General features: G+C 33.2%; 1 protein-coding gene across 3 annotated transcripts in view; it reads left to right on the top strand.

Moving 5' to 3' along the window:
- LOC127858626 (uncharacterized) overlaps window positions 1-23,196 on the top strand; it is a 54,914-nt gene that overhangs the window by 6,541 nt on the left and 25,177 nt on the right. Inside the window, exons 2-6 of one of the 3 annotated variants that reach the window (XM_052395833.1) lie at window positions 11,024-11,162; window positions 15,275-15,396; window positions 15,663-15,888; window positions 17,618-17,748; window positions 19,325-19,463. In XM_052395833.1, coding sequence (XP_052251793.1) covers window positions 11,024-11,162; window positions 15,275-15,396; window positions 15,663-15,888; window positions 17,618-17,748; window positions 19,325-19,463 — 757 coding nt within the window. The remainder of the gene's footprint in view (window positions 1-11,023; window positions 11,163-15,274; window positions 15,397-15,662; window positions 15,889-17,617; window positions 17,749-19,324; window positions 19,464-23,196) is intronic. The other 2 variants (XM_052395834.1, XM_052395835.1) reach the window with 2 other exon arrangements.

The following is a 23,196-nucleotide window of genomic DNA, read 5'->3' as shown; positions in this document are numbered from 1 at the left end:
TGCTCGGCTCGAAAAAGTGGCAGCTCTAAGCTTGCGATGATTTTAATCAAGCTTCAATAATATATGTAGTATAATAATAAATGTAAATGTCAGTCTGAATTACATATATGTTTATATCGATATATAATTATTTTTGTGAAGATAAAATATTGATGTCATCAAATAAATTGGTATAATTACATGTCTGTTATATATAGCAGTTTTATTAATTGAGAATGCGCAAAAAGTCAAGTCTATCGCTTTAGAAGAGAAAGCGCTCGAAACCATGATAAACAATACGATTAGTTACACCAAAACGCATTTCATCAACTGAATGTCCCACTGGAGTTTGTCTACAACAAATTACACCGCCGCTAACGCCCATTAAGAAGTCACCATTTCGTTCAACAGTGTATAAAGTATCTCCACCTTAAAATTGAGCAAAGAAAAGCATTTCTGCAAGAGCTCTTTTTGAGGAGCAGCCATCTTGTGAAAAAATATTCCTAGGCATTCATGACGCTACTGAATCAGATGTTCTTCTGTACATTAACAATGGATCAGTCAAAAGGAACAGCGAACGGTTAATCGATATCCAAGAAGTGGACTCGATATCGTGTGATATATTTCTAATTAAAATTTTCGTTTATTTTGATAATATGGGAATCATCATTTTAACACACGCGAGCGAGCAAGACTGTGTGGGCGTAAAAAATAGGAACGATTTCACTAGAACGGAACGTTGTCCACAAAGGAGCTGTGGATGTACGATTGGCAAAGGCTCGCTGTAATCAGGCAAAGCTATTGCCAGCATCAACAAAGGGAATTGAGTAAAATGATGACCGAATGAACTTGTACACCAACTAACATTGTCACAAGTGATAAATGCTGGACCCTTTTATATGTGCCACGGTTATTAGAATCAGTTATTTGAGATATTTACTTACCACTGAACGCTGATTATAATTTCAAACGCTTCCTCATCAACAGGTTTTATCATGCATTGTCAATCTTCATATGTCTACCATGAACAAAAGTTAACAATGACTGAGACAAAATAAATACTTATTTCAAACAAAAATAATCTGACATTGTTGGCCAAATTGTTTAAAAAAATCTTTACAGTTTATACTTTCTATCATAAATTACAATAGTCTCTGCAATTGAAACGAACGCATACAATAAGATAAATGATTTTATTACCCTGTATAACTGTACAGTATTAAAGCACATGATTTATATCATGTGTGTAAACAACTAAAATAGATCTACAATTACATGTATATTTAATGACCACATATCGTGCTACATCTTCAGCACACATACGTACTTAACACACGTCCATATTTTAATTTATAATAAACAGTGTTCTACTGACAAAACTCACAGACAATATCACATAAAATAAACTTAAATATACTCAACAATCTAAATTCATATCACTGCACTTTCCTAGTGGACAATCAAACGAGATCAAATTGTGTCTTAACACAATGAAACGCATTGACTGGCAAGTCGTACATCTTGACATTTTTCAATAATCGGTAAACTATTTGTAAACAAGCCTCATTAAACTAACAGAACAAACGGACAAATACAATGTAATTTAATGGAATAGAAGTAAAACAATTGAACTTAAACATCTAATGTTAAAGTCCCTGATTAAGTAATTTCAAAAATACAGTCAATATTATGTACACATTGTATCGATTGTCTGGGATATAAACACATATATCTTTTAACCCACAGCCTAACATTATTAATGAAGTACTGATCTATATGGCTTGTTTCTGAAACACAGTACACACTCATACAATCTTAGTTTAGATTCTTAGGTGCAAAGTACAAACACATATGCTGATACAATAATAAGTCAATATATTTTTTTTTAAATACTCCTTTTAGTCGAAATGAATTGATGATGCATAAATATAAGCTTAAGTTGCCACCATGCTACTTGTTTATCCACAGGCTGAATCGGAATCGGATTGACACTTAACATCGGTAGAAAAGAAATAAGCTCAGGACTTAAGTTTAATGTTGTGGAGAAGCAATGTTTACGATAGTTTTGTTTCTAACCGATAGCAGGAAGTTTACGTCGCTATGACATGACCGATGCTGACAGCATACGGACGACTTACGCCGGAGAGTCCGCTTATACCAAAAGCAAACCGAACACTTTGTGCTCAGATGAGTTTACATAGACAGTTGTGTACAGTCTATACTATTTCTAATTGGCGTACCCATATTTCATTTGCCACCTTGACTTGATATCCTGCACTTGCATTTATGGTTGCTCAATCCCTGACTATTTGTGAAGGATTTCCCACAAATGCAATTACGTTTCTTGTCACCCGTGTTTGAAGACAGATGGTCGATTAGCGCTGCCCTCAACCTGTAAACCTTGTGGCAGTCATCGCATCGCCATCTAGGTTCCGAATGGTGCACCATGTGAGTGGTTAGGTCATTTTGTGTGGCAAACATGTGGCTGCAACTCGCAATATGTATATATAAACACAGTACTATTTGTTTAATCCCATTATCATAGCAGCCTTTACGAAGTAACATCCGTTGTTTTAATAATACAGTGTTGAATAAAGCAAGCACGTTCTGTAAATTGACATCATTATGATGTTTATAAGAAAACAATTTTTGTTCGCTGTATATAGTTTGTTTTATTGTGTTTATTTTGACAAAATCATTAAAAAAATAAAGATATAAATATAATACTAGGTTGGTGTTGAATATATAGTAGTTTATCTTGCTCAGCTTCCGGTGTTGGCCTCGCAAGATAAAGTTCTCTATATTCAACATTAACCTGGTACGATCTGTATTTTGATCTGATCATTATTGCCATTTTGATGCTGCTTTAATTAAATTAAAATGCCATAATGACTAAAATGTAATTATTTTATGATATGTTTTTTATTTTAATTTTAAAACCACAACCATGTGCCTTGCCATTTTTGATTTGCTGTAAAACAGTTTTCCACAGCGTCGGTAGAGCGGAATTCCTTCATGTCTTTTTTCGTGCTGGTACAGCCCAGATCTGCCTTGATATTCTTTACCGTAGTGGCAACAAACGAACGTTTTCCGAGTCCCCAGATTCCTAAAATGATGAAGTATCAGTGAATTAAATTTATTATTATTATTTTTTAATATTGTACATCTTTTATTTTTTTGTCTAAATCATAGCCTTCCCCAGGCCGTTCAAGAGCCCCGGCACCCTAATTGTTACTTGAACGTCTCCGGAAACGTATGTTGCGCTTTAAATCCTCACACAGGTGCTTAAATTTCTAGCAGACCAATAATTTCTGCAAATTAAACGTATAAGTAACAAGGACATATTCTCGCTCTTTCTTCACAAAGTGCTGGAGGAAATCTTACCGGCAAAAACACTCATTATTGATTTCATTTTTTCTCTACCTATTAATTTGTTTTATTTATGGACACGTTTAGATTGGGTTTAACATTCGTATTCAAAAGCGAGGTGAGAAGCAGGGTTTCAAAATGACGTCATTGCGCAAAATCTGACGTGCACTGGAAATAAACTTCCCTTAGGAATAATGATTCCTTAATTTTCGATGCAACAGCAGCGTATATTGACAGCGAAATTATCAAATACTGTACTTTAAGCTGTGTTTCATACATCCATAAAGCTTAAACGTTGTTAAATAAAAATAGACACTTATGCAATATATTCGGAACTTAAATGCACTATATTACATCTTTTGAAATTTTAGAATAAAGGAGGAATAGAGGGGAACCCCGACAAAATCCATCATTATCGATATCCGTCCACCTGACAAAAATCAAAACAAAAACCTGCTAACGAAAAAAAAAATTGAACATTATAAATGTTCTGCAACCCATACAGAGTTCATTGTTCAGATAATGTTCTAATAATAAATATAATAAAAATAATTTCATATAAAAACCATTCAGACGATGTACTGAGACCGTTCAGACGATGTACTATTTTCCAAAATCCTCGCCACAAATCTATAAAAAAAAGTTTAAACAGCATGCAAAACCTTTGTACAATAAATTCTAAGCATGTTTTAAAGCAAAAAATGTTGTACTTATTTCGTTGTTTGTCATCTTGAATAGCAAACGCGTCAAAATAAGGTATGTTCAGACGAGGAACAATTTTCATTGTTTTTTTTTGTTCCTGAATGTTTGAAAACAACTACAGAAATCTAAGAATCAAAGTACTGACAGTACTGGTGTGACGATGCTTTTGAGAGGATGGATATAAAAGCATCAAGTTAAGTTTAGCTACATCACCACAATCACCACAATTGTGTATGTTGGTACAAAAAAAAATTGGGTACAAAAATTTTGCAAAAAAATTTGGGTAAGAAAACACATTTGGGTACGAAAAAATATTTGGGAACAAAAATATTGGGACCGAAAAAATTTTGGGTACGAACAAAAAATTGGGGATGAAAAAACATTGGGTACGAAAACAAAATTGGGTACGAAAAAAAATTGGGTACGAAAAATTTTAGGTACAGAAAAAAAATTGAGGGAACGGGAAAGTAGTACCTGTGGGGAACTTGACCCACACTCGCACATTTTCGGCCCTTTCCGTCAAATATCAGATAAGTTCCTCGAAGGTAATAGTATGAATACACATTTCGGAAGCGGCAATGCGGTCCTACCTACGCGCGTCAAAATGTAAGCGAAATATGTACACAAGTCTGTCAGGAATGATTGAGTTAACGAAGAAAATCGTGTATTGATGTAAGTTTGTTTAAGAAATGTGCAGCAAATATATTAAACAAGAACTGTGTTTGTGAAACACAATGCCCCCTGCTGCGCAGCTTTGAAGCCATATATTTTACCCTTGACCTTGAAGGATGACATTGACCTTTCACCACTCAAAATGTGCAGCTCCATGACATACACATGATGCCGAATATGGAATTGCTATCTTCAATATTGCACAATTTGACCTTTGACCTTGACCTTGAAGGATGACCTTGACCTTTCACCAATCAATATGTGCAGCTCTATGAGATACGCATGCACGCAAATATTGAAAAAGTTATGGCCAATGTTAAGTTTTCGGACAGACAGACAGACGCTTTATATTTGACATTTGACCTTGAAGGATGACCTTCACCTTCCCCTTTCACAACTGAAAATGTGCAGCTCCATGAGATGCACATGTATGCCAAATATCAAGTTGCTATGTTCAATGTTAAAAAAGTTATGGCCATTAAAGTTTTCGGACGGACGGACAGACTGACACACTGACTGACTGACTGACAGTTCATCTGATATAGGCCACCCTACCGGGGGCATAAAAAGCAATGACGATATTTTTCTCATCCACATAATTGTGTATAGTTTGATATCACAAAATGAAAGTGAAAGTAGAACTGTCAAAAATGACAACCTGTCAACGTGTTGTTTTTGCTGGCACGAGAGGGCGATTATACTCAATGTGTTTACATTTTGACCATAGGCTTTGTCAATGACCTTTTTAGTATGGGTAGCTTTGCTATTATTTATTGCTATCATGTAACTGCATGATTGTGTATATGTTTACAATACACAAAGCATAAATAATGATATAAATATAATACTGATTGAGCTTATAATAATCTGAGAACTATAGCCAGGTCAATTAAGGACTTAAAATACAATTTTTGTCCTGATTTCATGAAGAAATGACCATGCATGTCCTAGATTTCAAATTCAAGGCCCTGGTGTGACACATTGGTAGCATTACCGTTAAACTGTTACCAGGCTTATGAAATTGTTTTTATTGAACTATCTAAGGAAATCTAAATCAGGCACTGATTTTTCTTGTTTTAATACAGTCATAAATCAGTTGTGGCCTCTGGGTAAATATCCAATTTTTGCTTACTTGTCACACCCTTAAAACTTTCCACACGTCTATAATAGCAAATCTGGATGTAGGTGATCTTTAATGGTACATTTAAACTTTAGCTCTGTTACAAAAGTGCTGGTAAAGTCCATTCACATATTTAAATCTAGGCCATGTCAAAATCAAAGTGTCAAAGACAAATGAAAGATGCGTTCATTAATTATTGTCCAGTTGTTTACTACTGCTGTAAGTTTTTATATAATATGACTGACTGATGAACATCATGTGAGAGAAAATTCACATTATCATTGTAAATCAGGTTTAGCAGTCTTTTAGATAACAAAGTATGCTAGTTTCCAATGTCGCTTCTGGGGATCAAACCAGTAGGGCTTTTAGGAAGATTCTGAAATTTTCGATCCCTCGAGAGCAACCAAACCAAAAATTAAGTCAAATCTTGCCGACTCGGTTTTTTGAGCCGGTTCATGAGGGATAATGTAGCTTGATTGGTCATTGTTGGCTCTGGTACTACTTACATGTACCCCGGGTACTCTTAAGTATACTTACATGTACCCTGGGTACTCTAAGTATACTTACATGTACCCCAGGTACGGTAAATAAACGTAATTGTACTCGGTCCATATTAGACTGTACCCGAGTTGTATTCGCGCCCAAAATCCGATGTCGTAAAACGCGCGACTGATTATCTTAAACACACTTCTCTTTAAAAAACACTGCATCAACATGCTTTTTGAGTATGTGTTCCGGTAATATAGATGCCATTCTACAGAAAATTGACATAAATGTGTATATATAATTATTACAAAAAATAGTCGACAACGACTGATTAAGGGTTAAATTTTCCGGGTACATTTTTAGTATATTTACCTTACCCGGGATACATGTAAGTATACTTAAGAGTACCCGGGGTACATGTACGTAGTACCCGAGCCGACAATGAACAATCGAGCGATACTGGAAGGTGCAACATCTCTCACGCCCCCTAGCATCGCCTTTAGCAGTATTCAATTCTCAACAGGAAAGTGCTGGAGTCATTGATCCCGAGGGACAAGAAAAACAATTGATTAATGTTCGAAATAAATAATTTGATTAATGACAATTCTATTATTTGAGCCAGGTCACAGGAAAAGCGCAGTCAAATCCGTATCCATTTAAATTATTTGTTATTGTCAGAAAAACGCTTTTAAGCAAACAGCTTTCAAGCGACTGCAGGCTGATCTAGATCCAAACTGGCCACAATCGCCTTAATGTCTCTTTTACTGTGACACAGTTCATTTAACTTTAAAATGATAAAAAGTACAAACACTAAGAAAGAGTACGAACCAGTAAAGAGTTTGAAATCAATGTTGAATTTCAGGACAGCTTGGTGATTTGCAAATCCCCGATGAAATGTTGATATCGGGTATCATAGTCATTCAATAAGTCGCAAAATGCTCGAATACAATTTATAAAGCTTAATGTGACTTATATTGATAAATAAAAATACCAGTATGCCAGTTTTGCCGTGTCAAGCTATTACGATCCAGAAAGTCCTTCATTCACATCGAGTATATATCCTTCGAATTCCAACTATTGTTGTCATAAGCGGAGATTTAGTGAATAAATAATTCATATATCCTAAATGACAGCTTCTAAATAGCGAAACAAGCCAATTTATGCAGTAAGAAAGTTTTGAATTGAGACTCTCATGGGGGTGGCCATTGTTGAATGTTGAAACACGAACGACAACTCTGCTAGGAGAATGTTATCAATGACGAGCAATCTCCTCAATCTCTTGCATATGGAACGCCTTCACTGTCTTATAATACTAAAACTTGTGATATTACGTCAATCTGACTGTGTATGAATGCCTGTAACCATTATATATTTGCATAATCACAATATATAAATACATAATTTGAATATATACAGATAAAGCATTAATGTATAAAGACATAATTTCTTATATATAGATAAAATGTAAAAATATACAGATACGAATGTATTATAGACAGATAATCTTCCATTGTATAAAGGCATTACTGCTTTATATGAAGGCAAAATATCTTTATATGAACATAAATCGTTATTTAATAATGATAACGAATATTTTCTCATTATATATAGGCATAACTTGTTTATATAAAGGCAAAATACCTTTATATAAACATGAATCGTAATTATATAAACCCATATCGTCTTTATATGCAGATAAAATTTGAAAAATACGTTAAAAATCTTAAATTAATTTATGTAAATATGTTATTTCAACACGTAAAGATAAATTTTTAGTACAGAAAGATTTTAATGTTTTGTATGTGCATAAATAGTTGTTTTATTAAGATAATTACGTTATTACATAAATCCATACAAAGTTAAGATGCTTATGAACATCGAAATAAATTACATTAATACCTAATTTCGTAAGCAATATATATAATCTAAATGATTTAAAGATAACATTAAAAATATACGAAGCTTTTATTACACACGGGAGAATTTTTTTTGCATTATTTCACAACAATGGATATGGATTTGATACTTGAGCGTATTGGAGTGGAAGAAGGAGTGATACGGCGCTTCAGACAAGAGAAGATAACACCGGACATCATATCACTTATGTCACTGTACGACTTTAATTGCTTGGGTGTAAATGACAAAACAACTATCATGAAATTTCGTGTTGAATGTGTTTGTTAACGGAGTAATCCGTGGTAGCATAATACTAACTTATGTTCATATAAAGATCTTTTGCCTTCATATAAAGAAGTAATGCCTTTATATAATGGAAGATAATATATCTATATATAAGAGAATTATATCTTTATATATTAATGCTTTACCTGTATATATTGAAATTAATATGTATTTATATATTGTGATTATGAATATATATAATGGTTACAGGCATTCATATAAAGATCTTTTGCCTTCATATAAAGCAGTAATGCCTTTATATAATGGAAGATTATATATCTATATATAAGAAAATTATATCTTTATATATTAATGCTTTATAAGTATATATTCAAAATATGTATTTACATATTGTTATTATGCATATATATAATGGTTTCAGGCATTCATATAAAGATCTTTTGCCTTCATATAAAGAAGTAATGCCTTTATATAATGGAATATTATCTGTATATAATACATTCGTATCTGTATATGTTTACATTTTATCTATATATAAGAAAATTATATCTTTATATATTGATGCTTTATAAGTATATATTTGAATAATGTATTTATATATTGTGATTATGCATATGTATAATGGTTACAGGCATTCATGCACAGTCAGATTGACGTAATATCACAAGTATTAGTATAATAAGACAGTCAAGGCGTTCCATACTTGCACGACGGTTACATTACATTCACCTCTGTGTTGAGCTCAGAACGGACTATAGTTATGAAAGCGTCTCATTCATGTCATGATCATACCAAGCGTTCATCATTGGGGTTACAGTATACTAAACAATCTCTTGCACGACGGTTACATTGCATTCACTGCATTAAAGAAAACCATCTCATACCATGATATCTTATATCAGTCTTAATTCATAATTATAAAACTGATATGTTTTTTTGATGTTAAGAAACCAACATACATACACACGTCGAAGCAATTTCTAACGTCACTCAATAAACATTATGATCAATTATTTACATATGTAAAGTGCGTGGAATGATTCCATCTGCGTAAATGGGCAATACAATAGTTCCAAAGAGTTGCATTAAAACTCGCAAGTATTTGCACGATTTATCTTACATTTAAAAGTCATATTTCTTAATTTAATGCATGCGATCTTAAATATCCAATCAAATATACATTGAATGCTTTTGTTCGGTTTTAGCTATTTTATAGACAAAATGGCGTGCTGAGCCTTTCGCAGAGTTGTATGTGAGAGTAAGGAACGACAACTCTGCGTGGTGATTGCAATCTCCTACGCAGTAGCGAATGCAAAAGGGAAGTAACTGAAAAAACGAGTTATCTCAATCGGACTGGCTCGGTCTTTTACATAGGTCGCCATTGTGATTTTTTTTTGGAAAAGCATCGTCAAAAACGACAATTTCCAGACTAAATAAGGCGACTAAGCGGGAACTCTGCGCATAGTTAACATTTATTTTGATATAAGATATAATAAAATATGAGAATACCTTCGTCATTGAGCGAGAGCTTGTTTCGCTATATTGTGCGTACGATGTACATTTGTGATCACGTGATTCCCCGCAGTGAAACTGCAAATAACATTATCAACACAATATTGGAAGCAAAACAAAGACAAAAATTCAAAACTCATCAAGTTAATGTATCGCAAATTGAAAAGCGAAGCACATGATCATGGCAGTTATAAACGACGGTTACAGGCGGGAGAAGGAAGAACTTTGGTACTTCTGATAAGTCAATTTCCTATTTAGGTGGATCGTACGGCGTTGCAAAGTTTTCTACATGAGAACATGCAAAACTGTTTGCGACAAACTTAAGTTCGTTAAGAGTGACTATTTTGCTAAGGGTTTCATGGCATGGGCTGGTGTAACTTATAGGGGAAAACCCGAGATTCGTTTTATCAACCAAGGGACTGAAGTACATTCCAAGTTCTATATAATAAGGTATTGAAGATGTTCCTTTGAAATGATGTTTCGAAACTGTTACCAGAAGGTCAGAAGTCAATGATGTTCCATCAGGAGAGTATCTCAAGTAACACATCTAGACATACATTCAGTTTCTTAAGAAGGAGAAAGTGAATTTTATGGACCGTGTTGTTTGTATGCCTAAGTGGCCGTATGCTGCTCCATTGAACTTTGGTATATGGGGAATCCTTAAAACCGTCTGACGAATCGCGACGTTCACTCTTTTATGGGCGAGAGAACAAGACTTTATCAGTATATTATTAACAAGAATCTTGAATCCTGTCTTAAAAAGTTGAAAGCTTTGAACGCATGTCATTGTTATCATATTCAATTTGATGTTATAATTCAAGTTGTGTCATGTATTGTGTTCAGATATAATCTGAGCGCCTCTCGTATTTCACAGTCATAGTGTCTTCAATCAGCAGTTTATCTCAGCATGCATACATTCAGTTAACAACAACTTTAACAGTTGTGATCCCATTGAATAGTACGGTGCAAAGACAAATTTTGACTGTTATTCGTAAACAACGGCCATGCTGTAAATATATAATTGTTTCTGATTGCAAAAAGTCGTGGACGCATTGCCTCTGTGGTAATGAGCTTCATTCTGCAACCCAAAGGCCGGAGTCAGAGTGTTTTGCTATTTGTCCGGGCGACAGAAACCAGATATGTGGCGCTCCTTGGAGGATTAACATCTACAAAAATTGGGGTAAATGTACAGTTTTATACCAGATATATTAGTGCATATGACAAGTATAATCATGTGCAAAAATACATTTGGTTAAACGCTTGTCGATATAATAAACATATTAAGGAATATAACATGTACTACATGTATTCTGATTTAGACAAGACGCATTGAGGCGTTGAATTGCAAATTATGCTACATTTATCAATACTGCTTTTTTTGTTTTTACTTAGTAGAACTAAATAAAGTATGCTCAAACCGGTCTAGAAAGTATTTTACAGACTTTTGAAAGATTTTTTTATATACTCAGTAGCAATTTAATTGGCGAACAATAATGGATATTTATTGTAATCAGATATGAGCTTATTTGCAAATGATTGCAACATGATTCCACATAGTATATTTTATTCACTTAATCTGGAAGACGAATTATCACCAGGTTAAATAGACACTTAATTGTTATTAAAGCCAGGACATAGTTTAATGTTATCTTAATCTATAAGCTTCAAACGACAACTTTGCTTTTCTTCGGATTTTTGTTTAATTCATGCAAAAGCGCAGGTATGATTTCAACTATCATGATTGTTATTGGAACGTGTGTAATTTTCAAGACGATTATTACTTTTAATATTCACGATAATATAAATTGCTCGGTGTTTATATGAGTAATACTGAATTTCATTTCAATAAAGCGTTTTGTACTATTGTTCCAAAGTTTTTTTAGATAAACACATTCTTCATAAAGCCCCCGATGGCATAGTGATTAAGGTGTCATTAAATTACTTGAATTGCAATCCGTGTTTATATGTTTAAAGTAAAGTTGTATATAACACTTAATAGAGAGATATATTAAGTTATTCGTCTTTTAAGCGGCTCGTCAGAAGGTATCTCATGTTAGTGCTCGTTTATATCAACTAAATAAGATTTATCATCAATTAAATTACTCTTGACACTCATCACCTCGTTCAAACGTGATAATTCGCTAAGTGAGTATTGTATATTCGTTATTTACATAAATGTTTTCTAGATGAAATGAATGACAAATTAAGCCGTTACTGAATAAATATATATTTACTTTAGCCAAACTAATTTGAGTGATTTGTTGTCGTTTTAAGACATGATAACATTATAATAGTAGAACAGTTGTAGAATGTTCATATGTTATTGAAGTGACAATCATTTCAACAAACATTAATTGGCAACTCAGATCATATTAATGTACAAACATGTACATTTTTGAATGCGGTATACTATCTTTCCGTTTACATGGCTTTCGAGTGACTAAGTAGACATGTTATGGTTTAATCATTCAATTAAATCGAAGCAGTGCAATCAAAGTAAATACATAATTAGAATAATAATTACCCAAGTAGTACTTATAGTATTGTGATTGAAACGCACTGTAAAACTTAATAGTAACATACATGATATATACACTAAGGGCGCAAAAATACGACATAAACCGTATTGCAATATATTGCGCTAAAGCAAACCCGTATTGAAAAATAATGTTTAAAGTTTTTATAAAACGGAGAGTAACTTTTTTATTGTGTAATAATTGTTTTATTCTTATTGTATAATGTGCTTCTTTACTTCTTCTGTGGATTTCTTTTCTTAAACATGCTGATGAAAAAGTATAAGATTTATTTTTGCAAGTTGTCATAGTAATTATCTATAAAAAGATTGTGGCGTAAATAGAAACATGGTTTTCATGTACCGACAGTAGCCATTTACACAGTTTACATATGATCATTATACTTTTAATGGGTGTAATGTAATAGTGCGAAATACATAACAATTTAGCGCCTACTGATCCAAACTATTGTTCTGTAATTAATAAATCAATCAATGTGCTTATTAAAATGAAGTTACATAATAAAAGCTTTGTCTTTGTTTGTTTAACAATGTTCCGCAAATAAGTTTAAAGCTCTGCTATATCGATTGGATGGAGAGAAACAAATTGATGCTCGTTTCTTGATGCTTTGCTAATAACAAATTGAGTGCGGCTAGATTTCTGAGCATTTACACTTACAGTGCTAGGTATAAATAAATTTCTGAGCTTATTTACGATGTTTTTATTAGAAATGCGATTCAGTAAAACCGTACCACAATATATATTAAAGAATTTGTTATTCTCAATATCTTTTAATGTACAGCGGTATATCAATATACAGGTATTTTGTTGCAAACTTATATAATCAACTGTAATGAGAGCCATCACATTTCATAATATTGTTTAAATGTTTGCCTAATAATATTGTTTAAATGTTTATCATTACTTCTGGTTCGCAGATTTTAATTCCATGTGTAATATTGTTGTTTATATATCAGTGACAAACGTGGATTACATATATAAAGCGTAAGTTAAGGAGTAATACCTTTAACCAGCGTCATATATACGTAGATAAATCCTTTTTGTATCAAGTAACTCGTCGTATGTTTATTCTGCATATTTTATGTTTATCCTCAATTTCCAAAGAGTAAATAATCTATTTGTTTTTGTTGGTAATAGAACAAAAACTGTGCCTTACAGAAAACATGCATCAAATTGTTGTTCTCATTGTTTAATATTGTTGTATGATAAAATATTATGATACTATTGATATGCTTAGCTATTTTAAAGGGTGTTATTTCTTTTTCGGAAGATGTATGTACTTTGCACTATGTTTATTTAAAGCTTGCTTCCTATTGGTCAGTTTACTGACATGGTTCTTGTTTATTGGTCACTTGTAGTGACGTCATAATTTTCGTAAGTCCTCTAGTGCGTTCTATAAATACTAAGAACGCTGAGCTTTCGGGGCTTTTGTTACCATCTTGGCCAGGGTTCAAGTCATCGTCCAGATATCATTGAACGTATGTAAAATTTCTTTATCGGTTATATTTTAACGACAAGAACCTCTAAATTGTACAAGTACTTTAATATTATAATATCTTTACGCATATGGCATCGGAGTTAAACTCATAATATTATGTTGGGTAAATAAATGTTATTAAATCTTTGTTGGTTTTAATTGTAATTTGACGACGACGACGTCGACAACTGCCCGTCCCGCTGTAGCACGTTACACAAACATAAACGTCTGATTTACATACAACGAAATTGAAAGGAACCTTCTTTAGCAAACTGATTACACAATATATATCCAAGTTATATACAAAAAATATTATATGTTTTTTTAGTCTCCATGATACAAATAATTATTATGAGCACGCCGTTTTACAAAATTGCAGATTTATAAGTCTAACATTAGTGACTATACACTTAAGCCTCTCGCTCCTGATCCATATATCATTCAATGGGGGGGAGGGGGCGCATACGATTTGTTTCACTGTTGGACTAGGGGGCTGTAAGTGTTCATTGTCATATTTCAATTAGTTGATTTTCACAAATGATGCTTTTAACATAAATAAGTGAAAATAAACGCCGTGTGAAAAATATGAATAACCTTTCTGTTTAATGTTTATATTAATGTTAATGGAGTTAAAACAGTTAACCACACCATTTGCACTATCAAGTAAGACATTAAAAAATATCACAACATTCATTTGTTTGATTTTTTCTAACCTAGCAAGACTTTAACATTTATTTGTGTTATTCGGTTATGCTTAGAATCTAAACAATTTGACAAGTTATTTAACCTTAGGATGAAGTTTGTAATTTAGTACCAATATCCATGTCAAACATGGTTTTTCAATTGTCTTAAAAAAAGGTTATGAATCAATTAAAGGAATTCATGTATATGACGTAATCGCCAATGACATGCAAAACGTACAAAAACTAGCTTGCTTAATTAATACAATGTTTTTATAACCACGATTTTACATATTAATTACCCTAAGTTATGAATTTTGATTGAATTTTGTATCACCGGGTACGCAATTTCATTTTCAATTTATACTATTCACATTTTCTCACGCTTTTTAGAAGCACCGATAAACAAGGGTTATTCAAATATAAATCAGACCAACAGTTTTAATGTTTATTTTGAAAACGATTATGTTTGCACAATACATTGAATTGAATTCGGTGAATTAAAAGAAAATGATATATTCTTTTTGAACTGCATTATACGTTGAATCTTCAAAGTGATTATTCAATTTTACTTCAACATTTTTATCACTTGTCTTTACAGTGTGTGGCGGATTCCTGACAGATCCATATGGCGTCATTACGAGCCCTAACTTTCCGTCGAATTACAGTAACAAAGATAAATGTATCTGGGTCATCAACGCACCAGAGGGCTACCAGATCAATGTGCATACTTGACATTATAATTATTGTTCAATCAACTAACAACACTTATACGGTTTAAATCTATGTGTGACATTTAATAATGAAAGTGGATTCTATAATCATGATATTTTACATGTAAAATTAATCCAATATTTTTTATGTTTACCACAATGTTACATTGACAAGTAATAATTAACAATACGTACTGCACGCTGAAAAATCTTGTACACGCACACAGTTTCGCTACAATAAAGTCACACTATATTGCTTGTATTTTGTGTTTTCAGGTGAACTTTACAAACTTTGCACTGGAGGTACACTCCGATTGCCGTTATGACTACCTGGAGCTCTTTCATGGACCAAACGACTCCTATCCATCCGTCGGGAAATTCTGCGGAACAACGCCACCAACGGGATTTAAGTCGCGGTCGAACTCTGTCCTTATTGTCTTCTCTACAGACTCCGACGTTAGTGCAAGGGTTTTCAATCTGACGTACACATTCTCCGTACAAGGCAAGTATCATTATTATGATGCTCCCTTTTGCGCGTCGATTAAAAAAAGTTATACATCAACATCTGCACTGATCTGTATTACCACTCAAATGTCTTTTATTACATGTATGTGTAATATATTTTATACTTCTGAAATGCATACGCACAGATCCGTTACATCGCGGTTCGCGGTACCCACGGATCACGATTACATTATCACCTTTCAAGTCATTCATGTAGCAAAAACACAAATATGCATAAGCATAGTTTTACCGTCTCAAACACGATTGTACCTGCCTTTTTGTTGCATCAGGTGCTATATCCATATGTTTAAAATTGTTCAAAAAGATATTAATCTTTATTTCAAATGCGTGTTTTTCAATTTTTTTAATCCGAAACGCTTTTCAGAATTTTGTTATTGTGATGTTAACAAAGTCTATATACAAATAAACAGTTCTCCATAATTTCATGTAAATAATTTGTATTTATTGAAAGCAGGCGAAAATTATGCTTCATAGATAACGTCTCATCATCCTTGAGAAAAGCGCGGGCTTTGATACTTGACTACCGAATACAAACTGCACTTTGAAGTGCATTTTATGAAATATGGCAAACCATTTCTCTATTTTTTAAAAATCTTTAACATTTCTATATTGCTACAATGACAGAGGTAATTATTTGATATTGATAAATAGCTACCGTTTTTCGTTCAAAGTGAGCTACAAATACTACTTATTGCAATTTAATATTTCGTTAAAATGATTTCAAATGCTCCCGTGTTTGCAGACTATTTTTGTTATTTGGAATTTAATATTTCGTAAAAGTTCTTTAGTTAGTTTGTTCAAATTATTTAAGTTTAAATTAAGGGCCACTATTTCATTTTTATTTTAATAAAGTTTAGTTGCAACAGTTGAGTGTAAAACTCCAAAGTGGAGGTTATATGTACTTGATGTACGTCATTGTGCAGTCAATACATTTATCAATTAAGACATGTTCTTATTTTCTACAATATACAGAGCTTTATAGTTTTGTAACGCAGTTTTGAATATTAAAATAACATACAAATATGTACGACGAAAATACATGGAATTTAAACTATTAAACTTAGAAATCGTTTTGACGTTTAGTAATGCTGTGCATTCAAAATTTAATGGGCCCATCGTGAGGATCATTTTGATTAAAATAACACAGCTGCTCTTAATCACATTGATTTATATTTAAATGACCAAGGTATTTGTTACTTGGTGGTTAGCTTGAATAACATGTTAAATGAGTTGAGTGCCCTCTGATTCAACATTTACAAAACAACGCTGCGTATGTTATTGTTTAATTATTACTATATTTTTAAATAAGAAATAACAATAACTAATCTTAACCAATTCTACTCATACCAAGAAAACTGCATTTGTAATAACCATTCAGAATTGTAACCGTGATTTACTTTTACGGTTGATGTATTAAACTTAGTGAATGTCAATACAATATCACATTTATCAACGAATCCTCCATATTACCAACAAAACCAGAATAAATGCAATGCACATTAAAAGTCGGTATAACAATGACAATTTGCAAAGCAATGAATGTTTTACAATATGATGAAATCGCTCGAAAATTGTGTGGTATAACATACATATGATAAATGCTTAACATTCTGTTAATCGATGTTCTCATTATTTATAACATGATATTATCGATTTGGCTTTACAGTTCCTTAATGAATTTAGAATCGTTAAGCATTCATTTACAGGTATGCAATATATGGGCTGTTATGAGGATAGCAGCAGCCGAATCCGTAGGGATTATGATTACTTTTCTGATTCGAACTCGCCAACCGAGTGTTCAAAAAACTGCAGCCACTTACAGTTTTTCGGAGTCGAGGTTGGTTTCAGATTTATAATGGCACATGTGTGTGATGTACACATTAACTCAACACAAAATATAAATTGATAAAATCCTTAAGCTATACAAATTTACTGTATTAGAATGATTTATCCCTTTTTATCGCTATTTGTTGTACATTCTGTGATTAACCTTTTTATCATTATTTTGACTGTATAAAGTATAACATACGAGAGGCGCCCATTGTATTTTTGAACAAAATCGGTATATACGTTGAGATTAACTGCGTTAAAAACATGTGCAGATTGCTTTTACTCTATCTTATTCAATCGTTATCTTAATCTTTCAAATTTTTATTCGTAATTTATGCATATTGCGTTCAAAAAGTACTGATACGATTGAAAGGGTTGAAGGCTAAATACGTGTATAGGAGTATTCAAAACGAATGTAAAGCAATATGGTTTCTTTATGCTCAATCAAGAACGTTCGTGATAATAGTGAACATAAACTCCAAAATAACAATCATTGCCTTCCAATTCCAAAGTTTAGAGATCGTCTAAATGTAGCCACCTCGTAAGTCATCAGAAAAATCAATCGTTTGATCGCCAAAGATTATCTGCCGACCCTTCTTAAGATGTCGTCCTTAGTGGGCGTCTCTTTACAAACTGCATATAACATTATCAACACAATATCGACGCTTAACAAATACAAAGATGCAAAACTCATCTGCTTAATGTATCGCAAATTTAAAAGCGAAGCACTAGATCATGGCAGTTATAAATGTCGGTATAAACAGGTGTGAGAAGGAAGAACTTTGGTTCTTTTGTCCTATTTAGGTGGATTGTACGGCGTCGCAAAGTTTTCTACATGAGAAAATGCAAAACTGTTAGCGACAAATTTAAGTTCGTCAAGCGTGACTATTTTGCTAAGGGTTTCATGGCATGGGCTGGTGTCACTTGAAGAGGAAAACCTGAGATTTGTTTTATCTACAAGGAGACTGAAGATAATTCCAAGTTCTATATAAATAAGGAATTGAAGCTGTTTGTTTGAAATGATGTTCTGAAACTGTTACCAGAAGGTCAGAAGTCAATGATGTTCCATCAGGAGAGTATCTTAAGTCACACATCTAGACATACAATCAGTTTCTTAAGAAGGAGAAAGTGAACTTTATGGACCTTGTTGTTTGTATGCCTAAGTGGCCGTATGCTGCTCCATTGAACTTTGGTATATGGGGAATCCTTAAAACCGTCTGACGAATCGCAAAATTCACTCTCTTAAGGGCGAGTGAACAAGACTTGACTAGTATAGTATTAACTATTAACAAGAATCTTGAATCCCGTCTTAAAAAGCGTTTAACGCATGTCATTGTTATCATATTGATGTTTGTATTCATTTTGTGTCATTTATTGTGTTCAAATATAATCTGAGCGCCTCTCGTATTTCACAGTCATAGTGTCTTCAATCAGCAGTTTATCTCAGCATGCATACATTCAATTAACAACAACTTTAACAGTTGAGATCCCTTTGAACAGTACGGTGCAAAGACAAACTTTGATTGCTTATTCGCAAACAACGTCTATGCTATAAATATATTCTTTTATCTGATTGCAATTAGTCGGCGAAGCATTGCCTCTGTGGTAGAAGGCTTTATTCAGCAACCAAAAGGCCAGAGTCAGAGTGTTTTGATATTTGTCCGGGCGACAGAAACCAGATATGTGGCGCTCCTTGGAGGATTAACATCTACAAAAATTGGGGTAAATGTACAATTTTTTACCAGATATATTAGTGCATAGGACAAGTATAATCGCGTGCAAAAATACACATGGTTAAACTCTTGTCGATATAATAAAACATATTAAGGAATACATGTATAACATGTACTACATGTATTTCAAATTTAGACAAGGCGCATTTCAGACGTTGAATTGGAAATAATGCTACATTTATCAATACTAGTTTTTTTGTTTTCACTTAGTAGAGCTAAATAAAGTATGCTAAAACCGGTCTTGAAAGTATTTTACAGACTCTTGAAAAATGTTTTGATATACTCAGTAGCCATTTAACTGGCAAACAATAATTGATCTTTATTTTAATCAGATATGAGCCTTCCCCATAGTTTATTTGATTCACTTAATCTGGAAATCAAATTATCCCCTGGTTAAAACTACATTTATGTCACATGAATACTCGCAAACATTGGCTGGCAAAAGGTTTAAGGTAATTATTTCGAATAAAAATACATTGCCCCTTTGATGTCGGTAATAGTTTTTACCTAATGCTACTAGTGGAAAAACAGTTTGTCACGAAGGTAAACAAATCATTGGTGTTTTGTGTCCAAATAATATTTCGACAGCCTTTTCTCAAAATGACGCTTTGTCGATGGGCCATAGGTAAGTATCGCTTCATGGTGAACAATTTTCTTCGAACGCGATCTTTGCCGAGGAAATGCTTATACTACACGAAAAAATGTTTGTACGGTTTACGGGGTCAATCAATATTAACCTTTTGGCATTTGTTTGATATAACGACAATCAAGAAATATGCTTTAACGCTGATTGTTAACTGCACTTACACTTAGCGCAATAATCAATGCGCATATTGGTGGACGCAATTACAGCATTGTTACAACGCTGTATGTTACTGATTATATGTGTCTTGTTCTGAGAAAATTGGGCTTAATGCATGTGCTTAAAGTGTCGTCCCAGATTAGCCTGTGCAGTCCGCACAGGCTAATCAGGGACGACACTTTCCGCTGTTATGGTATTTTTAGTTTCAAGGAAGTCCCTCCTTGCCGAAAATCATGTTTAGGCGGAAAGTGTCGTCCCTGATTAGCCTGTGCGGACTGCACAGGCTAATCAGGGACGACACTTAACGCACATGCATTATGCTCAGTTTTCTCAGAACACGACTCATATACAGTCGTGTCCTTTAATCTTGGACATCCGGTAATCTTGCGCACTTCAAAGTTTGGCATGTTTGCACTATGCGATTATTGATTTACATTTATTTGTATCATGCCTTTAACCGACCGATGTGATGATTAAATTTCATTTTACAAGACATTTTTCGAAAGCAACTATTTCAATTTGCAATCTGAATTTCCAAGCAAATTTCATTTTCTCAATATTTAGTTAAATACTATCATATATTTAATAATAATCGTATTATGTCCTGATTCAGTTGTGTAATAGACTTGATCTGATTTATAGATTTGACAGTCATACTGGTGTAAAACAGGGTGAGCCTTTATCACCATTGTAATGACGATTTGTATAATTATTGTACTGAATATGTAAATGTCGACAACATAGATTTATCCACGTGGCTAGTTGGTGTTGATACAACTGTATTCTTTTACTCAGAAACAGCAGCAAGACTGTTGTCATCGTTTTTAACAAAGGCAATCAAATTAAAACTGTTAATTCAAAATATAATTATTTTAAGCTCAATGTAGTAAATACGTTTTCTTTTCTCGGTCTGACATTGCTTTTTATACCAAATTTATATAGCGCCTTTTTCATACTCGAGATGTGCGTTAAAAGGCGCTTTACTCATAGTTATGAGTAAATTTATTATTCTCTATTCTCAAAATACTATTAAAATATCATCATCTTTATAACCCATATCATCATCATTATCATACAAATAATAAACCAAAGACAAAATAGGAGTGAGTGCTTGTATTTGACAGGACTTTCAACATATAAATGCAAAAAACAATTCTTCTGACGCCCGTATGTGTTGTATGTGCAATGGATATAGACCTCAACGGCACCGCTCAATTGATGAGCCTCGAGACGACTGGAAACGGTGTAACATCTTCAGGTGTATAAAGAACTGAAACGATACTATTTAAATGCTGTAGGGCATGTAATTATGAATTCTTCACATGCATATGTGTGTCATGTGAAAAAATGCAAATTTATTCATAACAATTAGACATCATGTATATATCTCAAATAAAGAGTTACTGTTTGAATAAACTGATCCCGGCCGATGCCCAAAGTGCACACAGGACGCCCCCAATGCCCATCAATCACGCTAACTTGCTTAAATATTATAAATTAACAATTGTGAAACATTAATTTGTTCAAAGAAGCTGCTAATATCTGCAAGATTCATCCATCACCACCAATCAAGAGAAGTGTACATGACTTCACGTACACCCCATACAATAATCAGTAGTAATAAACGATTCAGGTAAAACCGCGAGCGGGATACGCAACCCTACTGCCATTTTTGTTTTCTTATTTTTTCTTTTAATGGCAGGGGGACGTATGAGGACCCATGGCGCGAGACCGGTGTCTAGGTGCCTTCATCACCTCCCGAAACCTCTAATTTTAGAGAAATATACAAATAAGCAGCTATTATTATACTGTAAACATTAAGTATTATTTAGTAAAAAATGTAATTAAAACATTATAAATTTCATTGCGCAAATTAACATAACAAACAAACATCAAAAGAATCCCGCACACACTCCGGACATCAACATAAAAACAAACAAATCACTCAAACCATAAAATCCATAAAGCACCTACAAGAATGTTGATAAATCATAAGTATTCCGAGAAATATATAAATGCATATGACGAACAGCTATATTAAACCGACTTCAACATCTAACCAGTCTCACCAAAATGAAAATATTAAGTAATCGTACAATAACAATGTCTTAAAAATTAAACGTTCATTACGAAAGAAAACAAAAAATAATAACACTGAAATTTAAACATACCAATATTTCAATAAATATGCTGGAGGTACTATCTCCAGGAAGTGAGAGTCTCGAAAAACATGACACCCATAACTTAAAAAACCTCATTCAAACACAATATTAATTAAAAAATGAGTCAAAATAATCAAGAAAACTTAGCTGCTTCAGACTTAAATGAAAATACACCCATCGTCTTTCCCAGTAAAGGAATCGGTTTGTGTTAAGATCCCATCTCACATGGACTAAAAACCGAACTGAAAATATACTAAATATAGACTTTATAATTGCAAAATTATAAACATAAAAGCAATGTAACCAATTATTTAACCATACACTTGCTCATTAAGGGCGGGCGGGAGGGGTTATCACCCTTTCGTTTTCTTGTTCCATAACGTTTGCCTGTCAAATACACCCTCGAATGGCGACTCAATAGATGTGCAAATCATATATACCCCAAAACGAAAAACTCGTGCGCTTTCGCGCTAAAACATGCACACAAAACCCGTGCATTATTCGCGCTAAACCATTACCATAATCTCTCTTCTAAATAACACGCAATAAACCATACTATACCGTATTTATCAAACCGATAATAATTTCATTTACTCATAGTTATGAGTAAATTTATTATTCTCAAAATACTATTAAAATCTCATCATCTTTATAACCCATATCATCATCATTATCATTATCATACAAATAATAAACCAAAGACAAAATAGGAGTGAGTGCTTGTATTTGACAGGACTTTCGAATAAAACAAAGAGAGA

The sequence above is a fragment of the Dreissena polymorpha genome, chromosome 14 (assembly GCF_020536995.1).
Source record: "Dreissena polymorpha isolate Duluth1 chromosome 14, UMN_Dpol_1.0, whole genome shotgun sequence".
Classification (NCBI taxonomy): Eukaryota; Metazoa; Mollusca; class Bivalvia; order Myida; family Dreissenidae; genus Dreissena; species Dreissena polymorpha.
This window is presented reverse-complemented; position numbering and strand designations above follow the sequence as displayed.